This window comes from Ursus maritimus, unplaced genomic scaffold, assembly GCF_017311325.1.
Source record: "Ursus maritimus isolate PB19 unplaced genomic scaffold, ASM1731132v1 scaffold_10, whole genome shotgun sequence".
Lineage (NCBI taxonomy): Eukaryota > Metazoa > Chordata > Mammalia > Carnivora > Ursidae > Ursus > Ursus maritimus.
This window is the reverse complement of record NW_024423344.1, coordinates 15,159,684-15,179,823: the sequence shown is the minus strand read 5'-3', so window position 1 is coordinate 15,179,823 and position 20,140 is coordinate 15,159,684. Positions and strand designations below refer to the sequence as shown.

Below are 20,140 nucleotides of genomic sequence, written 5' to 3'. Positions count from 1 at the left end.
ACTTAAAAATCTGTAGGTTTCAATGAAAAATAGGTCTTCCAGTAAATAAGTGTATTTTTCTAGAATGATGTTGCTGTTATTCCTGTAACATATATTTATATTTATATTACTTATATAAATAAAATAGCTGAAAATTAGATACCATAATTGTTTTTAAATTTTCTGATAAGGTTTTATTCCATATATACTAAGGAAAAGAACTGTCAAAATAAAATAAATAAGCCAATTTATATTGACTTAGTACTTAAATGTATCATATAAATACAAACAGCATAAAAATAGACACTACATTTGAAGACATCAGCCTTTTAACAGAAATGATTTTCTAATATAGGAAATAATATAATGGCATTTCTGGAAAACATGCAAAGGAAGAAACCATCGTCTTTAAAACACACACACACACAAAATTGATGACAAGAGTTACAGCTTATGGCAACTGCTCTGTCCTTCGTTTTTTGTAATTCATTTCTAATAATCAATGGAAGGTTCCTTCAACATAAATCCTAACAAAAATTTAGCAACTTTTAAATTACTAAAGCTGATAGCATCATTTAAATCCTAATAAATACAAGAAATTTTATAAATCAGTGTACTTACATAGAGTCAAACCTCTTTCAATAAAAATGTTCATATAAAAGCCTTACTCTATGGATAGTCAATATACATTTTTTATTTAAATTATAAATGCACAATATCTTTAAAAATCACATGGATGAGAAAGTATAAGTAAATGGTACTTTGGGATTTTTCATTCCTGAATTAGGATTGTTACTTAATTATTTTACTGAACATCTTTGTGAAACGAACAAAAAAAAAATGACTGTTTACTAAATTAGCGAAAGAAGTGAACTATTTCCAAAGTAAAACCTGTTACTTAGAGGTACCTATTTATCAACTGTTCTGTTCTGTTTTTTTGTTTTTTATGTTTCGTGGTTTTTTTTTTTTTTTCTTTTAGGATAATTGAGAAGTTTAGTAAATAACCTTGTGCTGTAATTGGTTGGGTTCTTTCCTTTTCCAGCAGTGGTAAGGGATTTTTTTTTTTTTTTACTAACTATGCTTATAAGGTTTTATCTTAGAAGATGAATATTAAATATTGCAAGCCTATGACACTAATCTACTCAAACAATAAAAGTGAAGCACAGTAAATGAGATCTCAGAAACCCTGGATATGTTTCTTCATTTAAAAAAAAACTTTTTAATTAAACCATCCAATTTAATGTTTTTATATGGCACTTTAGTTTTGAAGGTAAAGTGATCTAGAGACAGCTGACAAAGAAATTATAACTGCAATTCCTTGGTGAAAATGTTAATGACAGCAAAATATTGTTTAATTAGATGATTGCAGCATCTGGATTAACACTCTTTAAGAGCGATGTTCCTGTGCTTGTCTGCTTCTTCACACTTTACAGACATTTTGTCATCTCTAGGTCATTAGGAAAGAATTTTTAATGATTTTTCTAGAAGCAAGCAGTTCAAGTTACATCTAATTAGATGACAATAATAAGCCCAACACATGCAGTAGCTAAATATATACATAATTAACCAGGGAGGGCTTGTACATCACAGAGTAAAAAAGTGGAAAATGCTAAACAGGAGAAAAAGGTTGGGGTTGGGGAAGTTGTGCTGAATTCATTAGCTGATCATATGAAACACAACTCGAAAACCTTTAAAAAATTCTCAGACCTAACGGAATCATTTACACAAAGCTATGTTAGCAATCACTCTGCTATTTTCTTAAATGCAAGAATGCCAGATTTTAACGTCTTGTTCATGGTAGTATCTAATAAGGTATAAAATGAGGCATAGGTTGTATCTTCCAGAACACAATGAACAGAAATCGGGTCAAAGCCAGGAATTAGAGGTTGAAACCACATTTTTATTTGAACTCTAAGCATCATTAAAATTCTTCCACATGTAAAAAAAAAAGAAAAAAAATTCTTCTACATAAATCTTCCAAAACTTAAGTTCTTTGAAAATAAAAAAAGCATGTTTCAAAAATAGTTACATAAATTATACCAGAGTCCTGAGCTAGACTTTCAAGCAGTTTTAAAAATCATGTCTTCCAAGAATATTTAGTGGAATCAAAACAGAAGAAACTGGACCTGTATGTGTATCAGGTTCCCAGCGAGACAGCACACACGGAAAAAGAAAAAGGAGAAAAACTACCAACATTGTTAAATGTGATGGATATACTGCCAGGCTTACGAGTGAGTTAATTTTTTAATTACTCTTTCCCATATTTCCAATTTTTTAAAATGAGCGTTTATTAAATTTATAAGTAGAACAAACCATAGGACATGAAACACGTGTGGGCTTTTAGGTGTCTTTTAGAAACAGGATGTTTTCTGAAGTTTTGATAAAATTCTTTTACCATGTAAAGTTTTTTTTTTACAAAACTCACCTCTATATAATAAAATGTGTATTTATATGCAATTACGCATATATACCTATATCACATGAGGGTCTAAAAAAAATCTAATACTGCATTAATACTAAGACACTGGTGCTATATGCTTTATACAGAGTCTCATTTTTAAAAGCATCCAGAAAGGAGAACAGCGAAATTGGCCAATTATGACAGACCTCAAAAAAATGGAGAACAACAAATGGGGCATAAATGTACTTTGTATTTCATGTCAAAATAATATTTTGGAGAAAAAAGGTAAGTCTGAGAGTGTAAGACAGGAGCCAAAATGTTTTTTTTTTATAGAAAATGTAGCTTTACTAAGTCACATTAGCCTGTATTTTTAAGAATGTGAAGCCAAGAAAGATTGTTTCATCTTTCCAGATTCTCATTCTGTAACCCTTCTCTTTAATCAAGGAAATGTAAAGAATATCTCATCTAGCAATTCTAGTAAATTCACATAATAGATCACACAATCAAGCAAAACACTCGCAAAGCCTAAGTATTAAATCAGTTCAATCTGAGGGGTATTTACTTGGCAAAACTTTTTTTTTTTTCCTGTAGCGATCTCGTAATCTCATTAGAAAGATGAAATACAGACATAAAATGCTAAGGCCACATTACCATAAGTGCCAACACGTGTGATACAGACAGCTGAAGACAGCGCCACTGAAGGTGTGAGTGCTACAGAAGATTAATACGATTATCTTTAGGTATGTCTTTTAAAGAATATCAACGTAGAGCTGTGGTTCTCAAGGGGCAGACCCTAGACCAGTGGCTCAGCATCACCCGGGGATTTGTTAGAAATGCAAATCTGAGTCCCACCTTCAATCTACTGAGTCAGAACCTGTGGGGATGGGGCCCAACGATCCATGTTGGAGCAAGCCCCCCAAGTGATTCTGGGAAGCACGAGTATCCTGGACGCTAGGTTGGTGGCCATGTTGCGATACTGTGGCTGGTGGTAGGTACTCAGCTAAGTTCCTCCCCAGGAGTCACCACTGTTGGAGGAAAGCCCTCTGGCCCAACGTCTGGTCTCCTTCCCAGGAGCCTGCTCTAGTGACAGCAGTGTGGAGGAGGTAACGAAGGCCTGGCCCCCTTGCTTCAAGGCAAGACACCTTCGAAGGCTTGTCCTAGCTCCTGGCTCCCTGTGGCACCTGCTGAGGCCTTTGCTACACCACCTTGGGGTTCAGTTTCTCTTTAGTGAAGCTTCTCTATGAAACCATCACCTAAATCTTCAATGCTGGTGCTCAATACAAGATAGCACTCCTACTTACAGCTTCAGAATGATGGCCAGGGAAGAATTAGCAGGAATATATCCGGGAAGAGTACCTCAGGACATTTACATTCGTGACTATTTTCAACTGTCCTTCTAATTCTGTATAAAGGTTCATGTTGCCTGGATCATCATTATTGTAGACAAAATCCTTGAGGAGCTAACTCAAATCCCACCTTTTCCACAGGCTTCCCTTGAGTAGACTGGCTCATCCTCATCTCCCACTTCTGTAAACTTTTAGGACTGTTAATGGCACGTAACTGCATGCCCTCTTGTATGTTCTAAATGTCTTTATATGCAAATATTGTGCTGATAATTAGGTCTTAAATGTCTAGGGCAATGGTGCTCAAACTGCGCATGCATCAAAACCACCTAGAAGGCTTGCCGAAGTGCACATTGCTGGGCCCCACTCCCGGGATTTCTGATTCAGCAGGTTTGAGGAGTCGTCTGAGGATATACACCTCTAATGAGTCCCAAGTGACACTGATACTGCCAGTCAGGGGGCCACACTTGTCAACCACTGAACACGCGGTGTTCCCATCACAGTGATTTCTACTTTTTCTGTAATGACACTGTATATGGAGTCATGCAGCTCTCTCTCTCATTCTCTTTTTGCCATACCTGCTGCCACTACTCTAATCCAGCTCTTCACCCCACGTCTTCTTTTCTCTTAGAATGCCTTCTGTTTACTTTCTAGTGAATTCTTTCTCATATTACAATTTCCAATTTAAGTGTTACCTATGAGAAGCTTTTCCTGATCTCTTAGTTATAAGTAATGTTGTCTAGATCTGTGACTCCAAACGGCTTTGCATATCCTCCCGTTCTAACAATGATCACTTTCTCCTGGAACTGCTGGTGTGCATGGTGTTTTGCTGACTACACTATGATCTCTTCAAAGGCAGAAACCATACTTTCGTTTTCTCTGCAGTGTCAGCACCAGAGTGTGTGTTCAGTAACTATTTACTAAAAAACTGAACAAATTGACTTCCTATCTGGAGACCTGTCAAACTCTCCTATCAACAGCTCTCCCCAACTTTAGGCTATCTCATTTCTGATTCAGGCCATACATCGTTACCAGTTTAATTTTCCTAAAACTCCACATTGCATTCCCTTCTACTCCAAAATCACACTGACTCCTAAGAGTCTAAGATCAGGCTCTTTATAATCTGGCTCTTACCGATAGCTCCAATATTATCTCCTCTTATTCGCTGTTCCAGCCAAGATATGCTACTCATGTCTACTGAAAACATCCCATATCCGACTGGCAGAAATTTGTAAAGCTCTGCTCTTTTTTCGCTCCCCAGACAAACACATATTTAAAACTCCTCTACTCTGCTTCGCTCTCACAGCATTCATTATTTACAGCTCTTATTCAGCACTTAATATCAGCTCTTAAAATGCTCTCTTATTTATGTATAGTTCATTTACCCATCCAGTTGTAAGTGCTGTGTTCCTAGTCCCAATTTTATACTTCTTTTTATCCCACTGTTTACAACAGACAGATTTTAATGTTTAGTTACAATCACTGTAAAGGAAAAGCCCAATAAATTCTTTTATTTATTTATTTTTAAAGATTTTATTTATTTATTCAACAGAGATAGAGACAGCAGCGAGAGAGGGAACACAAGCAGGGGGAGTGGGAGAGGAAGAAGCAGGCTCATAGCGGAAGAGCCTGATGTGGGGCTCGATCCCGTAACGCCGGGATCACGCCCTGAGCCGAAGGCAGACGCTTAACCGCTGTGCCACCCAGGCGCCCTCCAATAAATTCTTTTTAAAAAAAGCCAGTGGCCTCTATCTTCTTTATGTCATCAAATAAAACAGACCGCAATGATTCAAAAGAGAGTAGAATGGCACTTAAATATCCCTTATGACCTGCATGCTCTGGCCCAGAAACCCAAAGACTGTCTCAATCAGGAAAAAAAACTGTCTGTGTTGCTCAGGTGTAGCTTTCAGAAGGGATCACAACGTCATCTCCATCCAGACTGCAATCTTTCTAAGCTTGCCAGAGAAAGAAACTCCCAGAAAGCAACAGGCATGCAGGGGGCAGTGGTTATAGGTGGTCCTGTACCATACTGCGGGAAGTATCTGACATCACTAAAATGTAGTGCAGAAGGATGGACACCAGCAAAGTCCTTTAAAACAATGAACTAGACCACATTCTAACCAGAAAGACAGCAAGAATCCCATCTTAGAATAGCAGAACAGCTTATGTGAGTGAGGTTTAGCCCCTCGTCTTCCAGTTTTACATACAACAGCTCCAAGTAGCTGGTACAGCCAAGGACAAAATCATACGCCCACCTACGACATACGGTAGACAATGATTACTGATAGATTTCTCAAGGATAACACAAAAGCCTAACACACTGAATATGTGAAAATACTGCAGAAGACTGGAAAGAACAAACACCATCCTAAAAATCAGGTAAAGATCCACGTAGCTGAAAGTAATAAACTGCGTTAGCAAGAAGAAAATTTTAATGGCGTCTGACATTCTTCATAATATGCAAAATATATGGACCCCAAAAAATAAGAGTTCAGGAAGAATACGGATTCTGGGTAGTAAATCATATTGACAGAGATAGGCAATGAATAAGGAGTAAATTGAGTTAAAGTTGATTCATTTTTGAGTTCAAAAATAAGACAAATATATTTTAGAGGGTTTTAAAAAAATTTAAACATATGCCTAGGAGAATTACTAACAAGATGACTACATTCTAAATCACTAATAAAGTGGGCAACAATGTATAAGGCTAAAGAAAAACAAACCAATGCAAAAAACAAGAAAACACTTTAAAAATAGTACAAAATGAGATGACAGAAGACCAAACATATCACTTATTATAACTGATGTGAACATATTAAATATGGTTACTGAAAGAGTAAAGTCCAAGATAGGGTTAAAACTTGAAATTCCGCCTATGCTCTAGGACAAAGTTGGCACATCTGAGATTTTATCTTTCTTCTCTTTGGCATTGAAGCTTCTTTCTGCTACACATGCTGTTAGCTGAGCATGCTAATGAAGTTTTTACGTTTCAGATATTTAAGTCCACTCTACCCATCCATGTAAACGATATGTGCTAATTAAACATTTCCTGTGTCTTTGAGGGAGTAAACAGGTTTCTTTAAGATATAAACATCACGTATACTGATATATATATGTATGAAATATGTCGTGTGTGTATACCTTGAAGTGTGTATATCTTCATATACATGAAAATGTATGTATATAACAGAAACACGCATATAAAATACATACCAAAATTTAATTATGTAATAATCCTTTGGTTGTACCTCTAGTATCCTATTAGCAAAGTCATTAACATTGCAATATGTTTTAAATGATTAAAGTGCAAAACCATTTCCGACAACTCTTATCCTCTTTGTTCACAAATTGCGTTCTCTTGCCTATCTAATACATATCTGTATCACCCATATTTAGTATGTATATCCCTAAAGCATCCACATTCACACGTACATGATCGATTTCAAGAGTGCTATTACACACTATCCTTTTAAGCAACGATTCAGAGACCAGGGCTCTAAATTCATGGTTCCGAGGCTTTATTCATAACAGAACAATAACCAAAGGGATGCATGTGTATTTATGTAGTTACTTCAATTCATCTGATTCCAAAAAGTTTTTGTAGAGCCTGATTTATAGAAGTAAACTTCTTGTAATTCACCATGAATAAGGGCTTCTGGAGCTTAATTTAGGAAAAAAGAAAGAGATACTTAAATCTCATAAACATGTTTAACCACTGACAGCCCCTGATTTAGCAGAAAAACAAAGCCATTCCCTTCTTCTAATTTACAAGCATCGTACCGCTGAGGTTGATGGCAGTTCCTCATCATTTAGAAACCCAATCTGATTTTATATTTTTATTTGAAGATCTTAGGAAAAAAAGATCCTGTAACCCAATCATGCCATAATCCAGGTGACATCTGTACTAGGCAGAATCCTGTTGTTATTCTCCTGTCTAGCTGCTATTGCTGAGAATGACAAAGTAGGGAAATTACATTTTCCCATTATTATTTCCAGACACTTTCTGGCAATGGTTTGTTGACTCTAATAAACCTTCAGACAAAGCTGTCAGCAAAGGAAATGGCAAAAGGAGAGCAAGGAAAAGCCTCTTCAACAACAAATGCATCTAAAACCTCAGTACCAGCTTGTAGAGTTTCTGATCACATTTAACGTGAGTGTTTCAATATTTATTCTAATGCCGCATTTGAATTCCAAGGAAAATGTGTATTCCATCAAGTCATATTACCAATGATTCTGATGAAAACAAACGTAGTATGAATTAAAGAATGAGGTGTCTTACCTGCTATTGTGTTAAGGAACATCAAATACTCGAAGTTTGAAATTTCCCTTCTTTGCCAACGCTGAGTCATGTTGGAAGATTTATAAAGCTGTCGAGGAGTGGCCAGTGATATCCTCCTAGCAATAAAGCAAAACCATAACAAATGTCGTCTCTTTTAACTCATGACTTTTAAAAATCAGTATTAACTAATACATTGGTTTAATACCAATCCATTTGAAGTAATTTATGGTTTATCCTTAGGGAAATTTAAAATACATTTTAATTGTAGATACTAGCAATCTTCGAAAATTCTACCTTGGAAAAGATATATTTAGTGACTCAGGATAAACCAATAGGAAAACACCTATTTGTATAAGATGGCCACAAATGGGTATTTTACAAGTCAACGAGAACAAAAAAAGGTAAAACTACACTCAAGATAAGTAGCTTTTAAACAATACAGCAAATCTTTTCCATGCTAATAAGCTAAGCAGGTATAGGTAGTCAGGTACCATCTTGCAAGCATTTGACTGAAGCTTCATATCATAATGGCTGCTGCTGAGCCTTCCATCCCTGCCCCCACACAGAGTGTGCATCTGTGGACAGCCTTACCCACACCACACATAGCCGTCTCATGATAAAAAAAACAAGCTGGGAACTTTGAAAACATACGAATTCAGAAGAAGGGACACGGGAATAGCTTAAGGAAATAAAATCAGGACAATATGCGTAAATGATGAACCTTTTGAGGTTCATTGAGTTTATCTAAAAAATAATGAAAGTGAGCTGTATTTTAAAAGTATGATAAAGCTACTGAGTTTCTAGAGTGATCAGTACCTACGAATGAACAAGGTCCCCAAACTTTTTCAAATCATACTACCCTTGGTGTGTCAGGGATTTTTCATGTTGTCCCTAGGCTGAGAGAAATAGCTAACAGTTCTGTTTATTAAGTTGTTAGATCTAAATAATACTTAAGTCTTAATAACTTAGCAGCTATTTGAAAATACTCCTAAACTGAAAGAAAAACAGCATTGTTACTTCCTTCTTAAATAACCAAGATTACTCACCAAAGGGATGTGTGCACCTGCTAGACACTGCAGAGTTTCTTAAGCCTTGGAGTCACACCTGGCCCCACCACTTACATCTGTTTCACACTGAGTTTCATGCAGCTCTTGTTTCTTATCATAGCACCTCCCAAAAACTAGTTCCATAAAGCTAAGACGTCACTGAAAAGAATGCAGTACTATCTAATGTGGAAACACAGAACTAACTCAGCTAATAGTCTGGGCGCTGACAGATGTTGCTCTGTCTTCTGTGTTTCCCTGAAAAGGACGAACTGCCCTGCAGCACCCTGTGAATTCACTGTGACATCCCAGGGTTCCTTGAGACTCCGCTTGGGAACTGCAGACTTAAGACCAGTTCTGTTTCATATATTACTTCAAATTTTTCTGTTCACATGGAATCCTAATAGGTACTGTCTTTGTACATAGTAGGAGCTAAAATATGGGTTAGTTGAGGAAAAGGAGGGAGGCAGAAAGGATGAAAGGAACTTGTTATCCCAAATTCAAATCTGAATTAAGAGTTTCAGACTGATTAGGTGTAACTCAATGTTTAAATATTAACATTTTTGAGGAACTTTCCTAGCAACATATTTTGACTTGTACTGACTCCAAAGGAAGCATCTGAGGCCAATGATTCACTTCAGCGCAATGGTAGATGGCATGCATGTTTCATACTTCCAGTACTAAAATTCAGTACATTTCTCAATTAATTTGTAATAGATTTTCACAGTGCTTCCAGATTTTGATCCATACTGGTACCAATATTCAAAATTTTCCCAGGTCTATTTCCACTTACCCAACTATTTTATGTTATAAATTTTAGCCCTGATCCGGACGTTGTCATGGCAACGTGTTAAACTAGTCTCTGAATCATCAAGGAATTAATAAACTATGCTTAGTCTAATTTTCATTGTGCTACTATTATAATCATATGCCTGGTTTAATCTGCACGGTATTACTATTATAATCAAATTCTCGCTATCCTGACTAAAATTTTTACCTGCGGCATTCTCAGGAAAGTCTGCTAAAAGCAAAGTATATAATAAAATTTTGAATTCCTTTGTTGACATTTTGAACCCAAACGATTTAAGAAGAAAATTGCTGATCTGGAAATAATTCTGACCATCAAAAACACCCCCAGACCAAAAATCAAACGTAAGTATAAATAATGGTTATCATGGGAGAACGTTACCATGTCACTCTTAGAGTATGTGGGAGTGAAGAAAAATGCAGCCATGGGACATGAACTCAGAAAAGCCGATTATAAGCAGGTCCAGGGAAAGGATCAGCTTTTCCTATTTACTGCTCCGTCTTTCCCAATATAAACTCATTGAGAGCAGGAACCTTGTTTTACTTGCTGTTATATGCTTAGCATTTAGCAATGCTTAGTAAATAATGGGGTCGCAATAAGTACATACTACATGACTTGAATTACTGGTCACCCTAAAAGAAAAAATGGCTGAAGAGAGATGTGATGATAAAAAAATTAAATAATTCAATCACATGAAGAAGAAAAATGGGAAACAGTAAATCAACAGGGCTTTCCAAAATAACCCATAAAACTTTAGATACTAGAATGGGGATGGTTGGTATGTATCTGGGCTATGGTAGGGTGCTTTTAGAAGCAGGGGATAAGGTGAAGACAAAATTGCCCTCTGAGAATAAAAACTATTAAGCACCGTAACAAAAGGTGACTATTTAAAGTCACTAAGCCTACAGATACAACCAGGTGTATCCTTAGTAAGTAAGGAATCTGACTAAATCCACAGCTAATTGATTGTACTGACTATCTGAATAGAAAAATACATTAACCAAACATTGATAATCAGCAAGGAATCTAGAATATGGGCATGTTTTTGCCAGTATTTTTCCATCGTTGTGCGGGGGTGAAGGTGTTGTTCTCATGGCCAATGTGGGAAACTGTGACAGATGACACAGGATAGAAATTGAGAGTGAGCTATGATCTTGGGCAAGATAAGTAACTTATCTAAATCAAAATTTTATTCTCTGTAAAATGGGATAATAATCACATTGTTTTGGGGCGCCTGGGTGGCACAGCAGTTAAGCATCTGCCTTCGGCTCAGGGCGTGATCCCGGCGTTATGGGATCGAGCCCCACATCAGGCTCCTCTGCTATGAGCCTGCTTCTTCCTCTCCCACTCCCCCTGCTTGTGTTCCCTCTCTCGCTGGCTGTCTCTATCCTGTCGAATAAACAAATAAAATCTTTAAAAAATAATAATAATAATCACATTGTTTTAGGAATGTGGTTGTTTTAAGAATTAAGGGCAGAGAGCTCCCTTTTGCCATGTGAGGACACAGGGAGAAGATGGCCATTTATGAACCAGGAAGCAGGTTCTAGTCAGACCCCAGATTTGCTGGCATCTTGATCTTAGATTTACTAGCCTCCAGAACTTCAAGACATTAGTTTTTGTTGTTTGTAAGCCAAAAATAAGTAAACAAATAAATAAATCAAGGAAATAATGCTTATAAACTAAAGCAAATTATAGTCCCCAGCACAGGGGATGTCCTCAGTAAATGATAGCTATGGATACTAGTTAATTAAAGAGGCATTCATTAGGCTATGCTGGCATAATTTAATGGATATATTCCTTTTGTTCTAAAAGAACAAAGTAACAATCTGATTTGTAATGTGATCTCTTTGGTGGGCTTGCCCAAGTAGTGGCTTAAATGATATGCAAATTCAATTATTCTAGCAGTACACCTGCCTTTGAATTTGGTAAATTTTTTTTTGTTTAAGAATCTTATGGATTTAGCTTAGTGTAAATTCCCTAGAGTTTGATAAGCTCTCCTTAAACTGATAAAACCCAGTGTCAAGAAAACAAAGCAGAGAATGAAGCCCTTGGTGATTCTACCATGATACTCTCAGCTGGAAGGCTTCCACTGGTAGGATCCAGACATGGTTCCCTTCTCTTTGACAAACCTCTAAACATAACAGGACCTTACATGCCACACACACATGTGTTTATGGGAGCCTGTGCATAGATCTATTTTCCTGCCCTCCTACCCACCTCCCTACTTATCTGTATCTGTGCATGCGTGTTGCACGTATATATAGAGCATATATGTCTTTATAGGTTACAAAATGTTTGCACTTTATGATCTCACAACATTCATAAAAGATCTCTTTTCAAAGATACTGTCTCCATTTTACAGCAGATGAAAGTGTCATTCCTCTTGCCCAGTGTTCTTCATTCTTTCCACTAATATGCATTGAGTTCCTACTAAGTACCAGGTTCTGTTACCATTACCCAGCCAGTAAGTGGCCAGTCTCAGCCTAGATTCAATGTTTCTCCTACCCCCATCTGCTGCTTCCAAGGCTATATATCACAGGAAATACATAAAGGTGGACTTCTGAGAATAGCATTAGGAAACTAGGAATGAGATGAGCCTTTGTGGGGGGGAAACAAAGGACTAGAGGGTTTTAAGGTAAAATGGTTGTTTGAAGCAATAGCAAACCCCAAACTATTAAACATCTATTTTGTTTCCAGTTTTACTATCAAGAAGGATAATCTTCCAACACCCAAAGGGACACCAAAGGTGGTTAAAAGGGAAATAATACTCATAATAGATAAGGGAGAGAGTAAAAGAGCTTCTGGTTGTTTTAAATGCACCCGGGTCCAGACAAGTCCAAAAGTACTGAAGGAACTTATACACGTCATTGAGAAGCCCTTATTGGTAATCTCTGAAGAATCATGATCATCGAGAAAGATGTCAGGAGGCAGAAGATCATTTTTAAAAAAGGAAAAAGTGAAACCTATTTGTTAGTTCTTAATGTCAATTCCTGGGAAAACTCTTGCATTGACGATTAAACAAACAGTTTGTAAGCACTTGGGAAAGGAAGCAGTGATTACATGAGTCAGCTTTGATTCAGTAAGAACAAGTCTTGCAAAACTAACCTCATTTTCTTTTTCTTTTTTTTTGATAGATTAAATGTATTTTTCCTTTGACCTGTGTTCTACAGAAGTACTTCTTCATTATCCACTAATGTCTTAGTTTAATCTTGTCATTCTACTAGTAAATAGCCTGAGCATGTTCATACATGTCAGTGAACTGGTCTTACACCGTAAGCTTAACACGAGAGCTGATACACCGCGACGCAAGCTAACTCCAGCTGAGCAGCACCTAAAAAGCACCTCGGCAATTAGGCACTGTGCTAGGTGCTGTAGACGACAAGATAAAAAAGACACAGTCCCTGTCTTTTAAATGTCGGTAGCCTATTTAAGGGAAGACGGACAAAGATTAGCTTTTCTTTCCCTCCACGCGGAGCTCTGCAATAATGCCCACGGACACAGCGGGCCATGTAGAAGACACTGTTCTTTGTCTGTCCAAAGCTGGTTTCTTTCTTTCTTGCCACCAGAAAACCTATTTTGTCCAAGTAGGAGGTGGCAAGGAGCTCAGAGGTCTTGTTTACCCTGAGTTTTACGAGAGGATGATTGGCCTAAGCCAGTAAACTCACTCCGCTTTGGCAGTGACTGTTCCAAGCACAGGAAGGTGACCCCATTCAGGCCAAAGGGACTTGAGATAAAGACTGCGGGAGGCATCTGACAAATATACTCTTTCCTAAAAATGTAGAACCTCGAGGAGAAATCCTTTGTGTCTTTTTCCCACCTAATGCAGTTGGTGAAACTGTGGTGTCTGGAGCACTAGTGGTGATTTTGTGAACGTGAGGTCAACTGAGGGTCTGATATCAGTGAACTTCTGAGGCAGTACTGGCAACTCCTTAACTCCAGGCGTTTATAGAATAAGACTCAACGGCAAAACACCCTTTTGTTTAAGCCACTTTTAGACAGGTATTCTGCTACTTGGAGCCAGAAGCTGACTAACTGAATTGAGTGATACCCATAATTACTGACAGTGCCATCTATTAGATCAGTATCTTTCAATAAAGTCAGATTTCAAATGATATTTTAAAATAATAGGATGAAAGATTTAGGAAATGGTTAAAACCACGTCATCATTCATGACTATTAATCTCAATAAATTCTAAGAGTTTTATCATTTTCATGAAGAAGCATCTATACATACCATTTACAAATACAACTTATATGTGACTATACAGCAATTAATCACAAATATCATGAGGCTTTAGGTATGTTTTTTTGTAAGATCTTAAGCAAAAAAGTCTTAATTATATGTTAGCTATGATATGCAATCAATTTTTTTATTTCTTCATTTACATATGTGTTACAGAAAACTATACACAAACCATTCTGTCATTCTTAAAATAGCTGTTTTCATAACCTCTTTCCCTACAAATGGCTTGCAGAGAAAGAAAATTCCTTGGTTCTCAAAATAATTATAATGATATAACCTTATTTATACTTCTGTCATATTGAGATTAAAATATGTTAACGAACCATAGATAATGTGTAATATGATATAATTACCTGGCTTGTGGCAAACCATAGCTGGTCCCTACTCCAACCCGAGGCAAGCTATAGACAACTTTTTTTACTGTTGCTTGATCAGGGAAATTAAACATAACCGAGGCTGTGGTAAGGAGAAAAAACACGATTTAGAAAACCACAGGAGAGCTAACCATCAATTTTAGAAATCATTTTCAAGTGCCTATCATGATTTATTTGTAAAGGTAATGAATCTTCACGGAAAATCAGCTTTCTGTATAACTTTTTTTTTAGAACAAAGTAATCAAATTAAACATTAAAAAATAATCATTATTTTGTTGAAAAAAATTTTTATAATAGTTTTTATTATATTATGTTAGTCACGATACAGTCCATCCCTAGTTTTTGATGTAAAGTTCCATGATTCATTGTTTGCGTATAACAGGGCTCCAGGCAATACGTGCCCTCCTTACTACCCATCACCAGCCTATCCCATTCCCCCACTCCCCTCCCCTCTGAAGCCCTCAGTTTGTTTCCCAGAGTCTATAACTTTATCCATGAGAAATCTAGGATGAACATTTTCAAACAAATTAATTCTTATTTTTGTTTTAGTGAGGGCATATCAAAGAGAGAAATACAGCAGGGGAAAATGAAGATTATCACACCATGCAAATAAATAACAACCAAACAGGAGCACATTTCCTTTCCAAATATTTAAGGGGCCTTACTTCGGTTTGCCATAAATACTTCCAAAGCAGTGTTTTGCAGAAGATAACGTCTTGAAAATACAGCTCGTATCTCGCTGAACATCCATTTTCCATGAAGTCCTTCAGTGTACGCAAGAACCTAAAATAAATAGTTTAAAGGGAAGTGTCAATCAGTGAAGACTTAGTCTGACAATATCTTAGACAGTGCTGTATAAAAGTCAGTAAAGTAGGGATTATCTTCTTGAATTCATGATAGATCACAACATTTGATTCTGTACATAGTATTTGCAAAATTTCTACCTTTCTAAATTTTCTTTGTTGCCTCATGAAGAAATGAAGGAACAGAAAAATTGTATGTTCTAAATGACCCTGTAACTTAAAACAGAAAATATATTATAGTTTTTGGGTCTTGTATATAATTAGTTGGACAAAGTAACCTGACATATGCTGTTGGTTCTTTTCCAACATTCCTTTTCTTTCTTCTTCCTTGCTTAACGGAAGCCCAGTTAGCCCCAGTGTCCGTGTGGTCAACACCAGGCAATGGATCATGATTGGTCTAAGGCAGGGGTAACAAATATTTTTGGTAAAAAGACAAATAGCAAATATTCTTAGACTTTAAAGGTCACAAGGTCCCTATCACAACTACTCAACTTTGCCATTATAGAGTGAAAGCAGTCATAGACAATGTATAAATGAGGGTGTGGCTGTGTTCCAATAAAACTTTATTTATAACAACAGGGGTGGCCTGAATTCTGTCCTGGGGCCAATCTGGCTGATCTATAAGCCAATCATAGCGAAGATAGTCCTTGCTTTCTCAAATTCCCTTGAAACTAAGGGTGAGGACATTTGACCGAGGACTGGCTAATGAGAAGAAAACCAGAGCCAGTGGGGGATGTATCAGCTGATAAAATGAGGTATTCGTAGCTGGCACACTCCTTTTTCCTTCTTTCTTGAGTGGAGATGTAATGGCAGAAACTGTAACAGCAACTGTATAACCATGAGAGGAAGGCCAAGGGACTTGCAGAGAGGTTGGCCCGAATACTGAGTTAGTGAAAGAATCTCAGCGGCCACCATATCTGCACTTCGTGCTCCATGATACCGGTAAGTCCATACTTGATCAAGGCATGCAGGCAAATGCGCAACAAGTGCATCCCCTCCTGATACGCCAATGCACATCAACAATACAAGACACATTTCTACTTGCATTAATATACTCTATATAACCTACTACATTTATACTTGCTTTGTTGAAATCAAAACTGGTTGAATTCTACATGCATGATATTCCTTAAGCTTTGCAAACAAGTTATGAATTCCCTTTTCACATTTCTTTTCTCTAGGAAAAAAATATGATCCTTTAGTCTTGTATATTTTGAAAATTCCATTTTCTAACTCCTTAATTCAGTTTTTGTCTTTCCCTAGATGCTAGAAAGTTTTTGGAGGCAGTCAGACATCTATTTAAATCCTGAGACGTTTTGGAGCCAGTCAGACTCCTATTGCAATCTTGGCTCTGCTACGTAGCAGTTATAGGACCTTGGAAAAATTATTTAACGCCATCTGATTTTCATCATCTGAAAAACAGTGATAATAATACTATTACTGGTTCGTCTAAGCAGAGACAAGAACCTTAAGTGCATGGCCTTAGTTATTATTTAAGTCCTGTTTATAAGTTTATATGTCTTCACTGTTGAGCATAAAGCAACAACTGTTGTTTTGACTTCTAAATGTAAAACTATACATTTCACAAAAGGGTTACACTGCCTTGCCACAATTTATTTTCAATAAATTCTTAGTTTGGTGCAATGTTCTCCAGACTTGAATTTCACAGACTAGTATAATTTTTTTTTAATGGAAAGAGTACTGATAGAAGACTGATAACTTTTTCGTCAAGTAGGGAAAATTTTAAGACAAATAAAACAGCCAAAACAACAAAAACAATCCTCCACATGACCATTACTTCGCTAAAAAATGTAACTATTGAGGTCATTTGAAAACCCAAACAGTACAATGAGTATCCTCTCAGAAACCTTTTCATGAAAGCTGTGTTGGCACCCTTCTAGGAAAGCCGGTGTGCCAGGAGGATGGAGACAAAAAGAGACAGACACATAGACACACACACACACAGACACACCCCTCACTCACGTGTTTACTTATTTCTCTTTGGGAATGATGTGATGCATCTTTGGTCAAGCATTCCTTCCGTTAGTTTACTTCTGGCAGGCAGGTAGTTCACAAACACACAGGAGTTAGTCTGACTCCTTAAGTGTTCCCTGTAAGACGGTCTCACCAACTTTGCCGGTTATTACTTCACGGTTTTCCAGCCCCAAGTTCACCCTTAACTGCTTGTTCTGTGAAAATGAATCCGTACCCTTTATTTCTGCTTTGCTAGCGGGCGTGATGTTAAGCTTTGTCTGGACAGGACACTGAGGAGACACCACATGCGGGAGGAAGGGTTCTCCTTCCTGGTGCTGGCGAGCTCACTCTGCGGCTTCCTGAGGAACCTGGGGCTGCTGCAGGGCGGCCCCCGCAGGGTGTGATGGCCAACAGCACCCCGTGATGGGAAGGCTTTTCCAGGACTTCGCCCTGCCCCAGGCAGTTTTGTAGCAGAGTGCCTCTGGTGAGAACCCCTCCTTTCAATGACTCCCTAGGGGGTAGACTTCTGGACCTTTCTAGAGGATAGAACTCCAGCAAGTACCCCCAGCAGAGCACCAGAGTGACTTCTCCACCCTTCAGTGAGCTACACCCCAGCCTTCCCCAGGGAGGCCTGGGGGGTCTTCCCTGGGTTCAGTGACAGCTCTAAGGGTGGGGGCTCTCCTTTCCAATACTCTTTTTATAATCCTTAGAATTCTTTTTGCTTCTTACTAACCATTCCCTGTTACTCTAATCTCCTGGTATAATTTATGTTATAATTATTCATATTACACTTTCCCTGTTTAAGTTGCTATGTGGTTTTTCTCTCCCAATGGATCTGGACTGATAGACAAACTCAATCAATTCTCCCTCCAGCTGGGGCCATGACACTCCTTAGGGGCCCTCAGGAGCAAGAGAAAAGGAAACTGAGATAATCAGAGGAAGTCAGCAAAGCCTAGAGGCAAGGACTAAAACGAGGGAGAATAAAACTAAACGAAAATTATTTTGCTAGTAGGGGTAGTAGTACACAGCTCAGGAAGCAAATTCCAAAAGACAGAGCCAAAGGTACAAAGCTATTTTGGGCAAGGGCAGAATCATCTGAATAAGTGTACAGCCCTTACCAACGGGGCTGTGGGAAGGAAAATCAGTTATATATGTAACTACTTACAACTTTATTTTAAAAAAATCTTCCTAATTACTTTACAGTAACCTATGTTATATTTAAGCTTTTGAAATCCTTAACGATGGGCTGATAAAAGATAATGCCCTAAACTGGTTATAATTCCCTGCCAGGAAATCCACTAGAGCTTAGAGTCCTCTTCTTTTTTTTATAACAAACCACCTCCCGCTTTCCCTTCTTCTCATTCCCTTCAAAATTGCATATGCAATAAAACTCTCCTAAAATATTTTATTTCAACATTTTTTATATCTCCTCTTGTGAGGGGATGCCTTTCCTGGCACCCAGCGCAGAATCACCAGAACTAACCTCTACTGTCTCTTCTATCGTATCACTTTATTTTAATTCTGTGCATGGCACTTATTTATTTTCTTGTTTCTTTTTTCTCTGTCCTCCCCCAGTGAGGTGAACGTTTTCTGAGAACGGGACCCTGTCTGTCGCATTTGCTGCTCACTACGCAGTGCCTAAAACAGTGCCTGGTGTATATGTGCTCCATACACAATTGTTTGTTGAATAAATCACTACCAGAATTGAACAGAGAGAATACATATGGGGAAGGCTACAAAGAAATCTTACAACGTGTGGGCATTTCCGACTCCTTGGCTGGATTAGAGAAAGCTTTCTAGTTTGGCCCTCAGACGTCTCATGTTTGCTATCTTAATGGCGGAGCCCACCAGACATCTCTCCCGACTTTAGATTTAATTAAGTCCTGAAAAAACGAAATAGGATAACTGGTTTCTCTTCTGTGGTAGTCTAATTTTCAACCCTTGGCGAACTCTAGACTCAGTTACACCCCACCCTGAAAGACCATGCCCCCTCACAAAAAGGAGGCCTTCATGCTAGAGGGGTTAGAGAAGGTCTTTGGGCTACAGTATTTTGACTTTTATAGTCTGACATCTCTCACTTAGAAAGAAAAATGTATACTGAGGCGTGTCACAGAATATCATTCGGCACCCCTCTTGAGCATCAGTTTTATTTCTGGTAAGTAACTGAACATTTTTTTAGTGAAATTCATACAGACAGGATGGAAAATAAAATGTAAGCAATGATGAACTGCTGAGATAAAACACTGGCATTCAGGTAAGTTCTGTGATCGCCATGGGTGCCTTAGACTACACCACGATCTCCTTTACTCTCCCCTGCTCGTGGGCAACGAGAAAGCCCCCCCACTCAGCGGGGGGTACCCTAGTGGGACTTGACAACACCTGCTGGGCGGTCCGCGGAGGCCGCGGTAGAAGGTCGTGAGGCTGGAGGCACAATGACCCGTTACGATACAACTTCAGGCAAGTGATGAGGGGCTTAATCGATTTGTATGTATTTCAGAAATGTAAAGTAATATCATTTATAGTTGGTTAAATATTGAGTTTATGGCACGTTTCTATAAAAACCTGGGCCTCAAGCCCGGGTCTGAAATATGACCTGATACTCTAAAACTGACTGTATTTGATTTATACTTTTACTAGTTACATTAAGTTCCGTAAGTTTCCGAACCTGCCACAGCAACTCTGGAAGTCCGTTCCTCACCTACACCACCCCTGCTTTTCTGCACCACGGATGTACTTTCATCTATGTTTGAGGTTTGCGGCTTTTGTTCTCTTCCTTAAGTCAACCTTCCTATATCATCTGGCCGGTCCCTGCCTACTTCTCCAAATTATTTAATATACTACGAAACCCAATCAACAAAGGCTAACTACCGCAATTCAGTTTTGTTTTCTGAAA

At 37.9% G+C, this 20,140-nt stretch overlaps 1 protein-coding gene across 1 annotated transcript in view; it reads right to left on the bottom strand.

The window, feature by feature from the left end:
• The window catches only part of NBEA (neurobeachin), a 664,295-nt gene that overhangs the window by 100,990 nt on the left and 543,165 nt on the right, over positions 1–20,140 (bottom strand). Inside the window, exons 41-43 of the mRNA XM_040622005.1 lie at positions 15,136–15,253; positions 14,450–14,552; positions 8,003–8,118 (exon numbers count right to left, since the gene is read on the bottom strand). Coding sequence (XP_040477939.1) covers positions 8,003–8,118; positions 14,450–14,552; positions 15,136–15,253 — 337 coding nt within the window. The remainder of the gene's footprint in view (positions 1–8,002; positions 8,119–14,449; positions 14,553–15,135; positions 15,254–20,140) is intronic.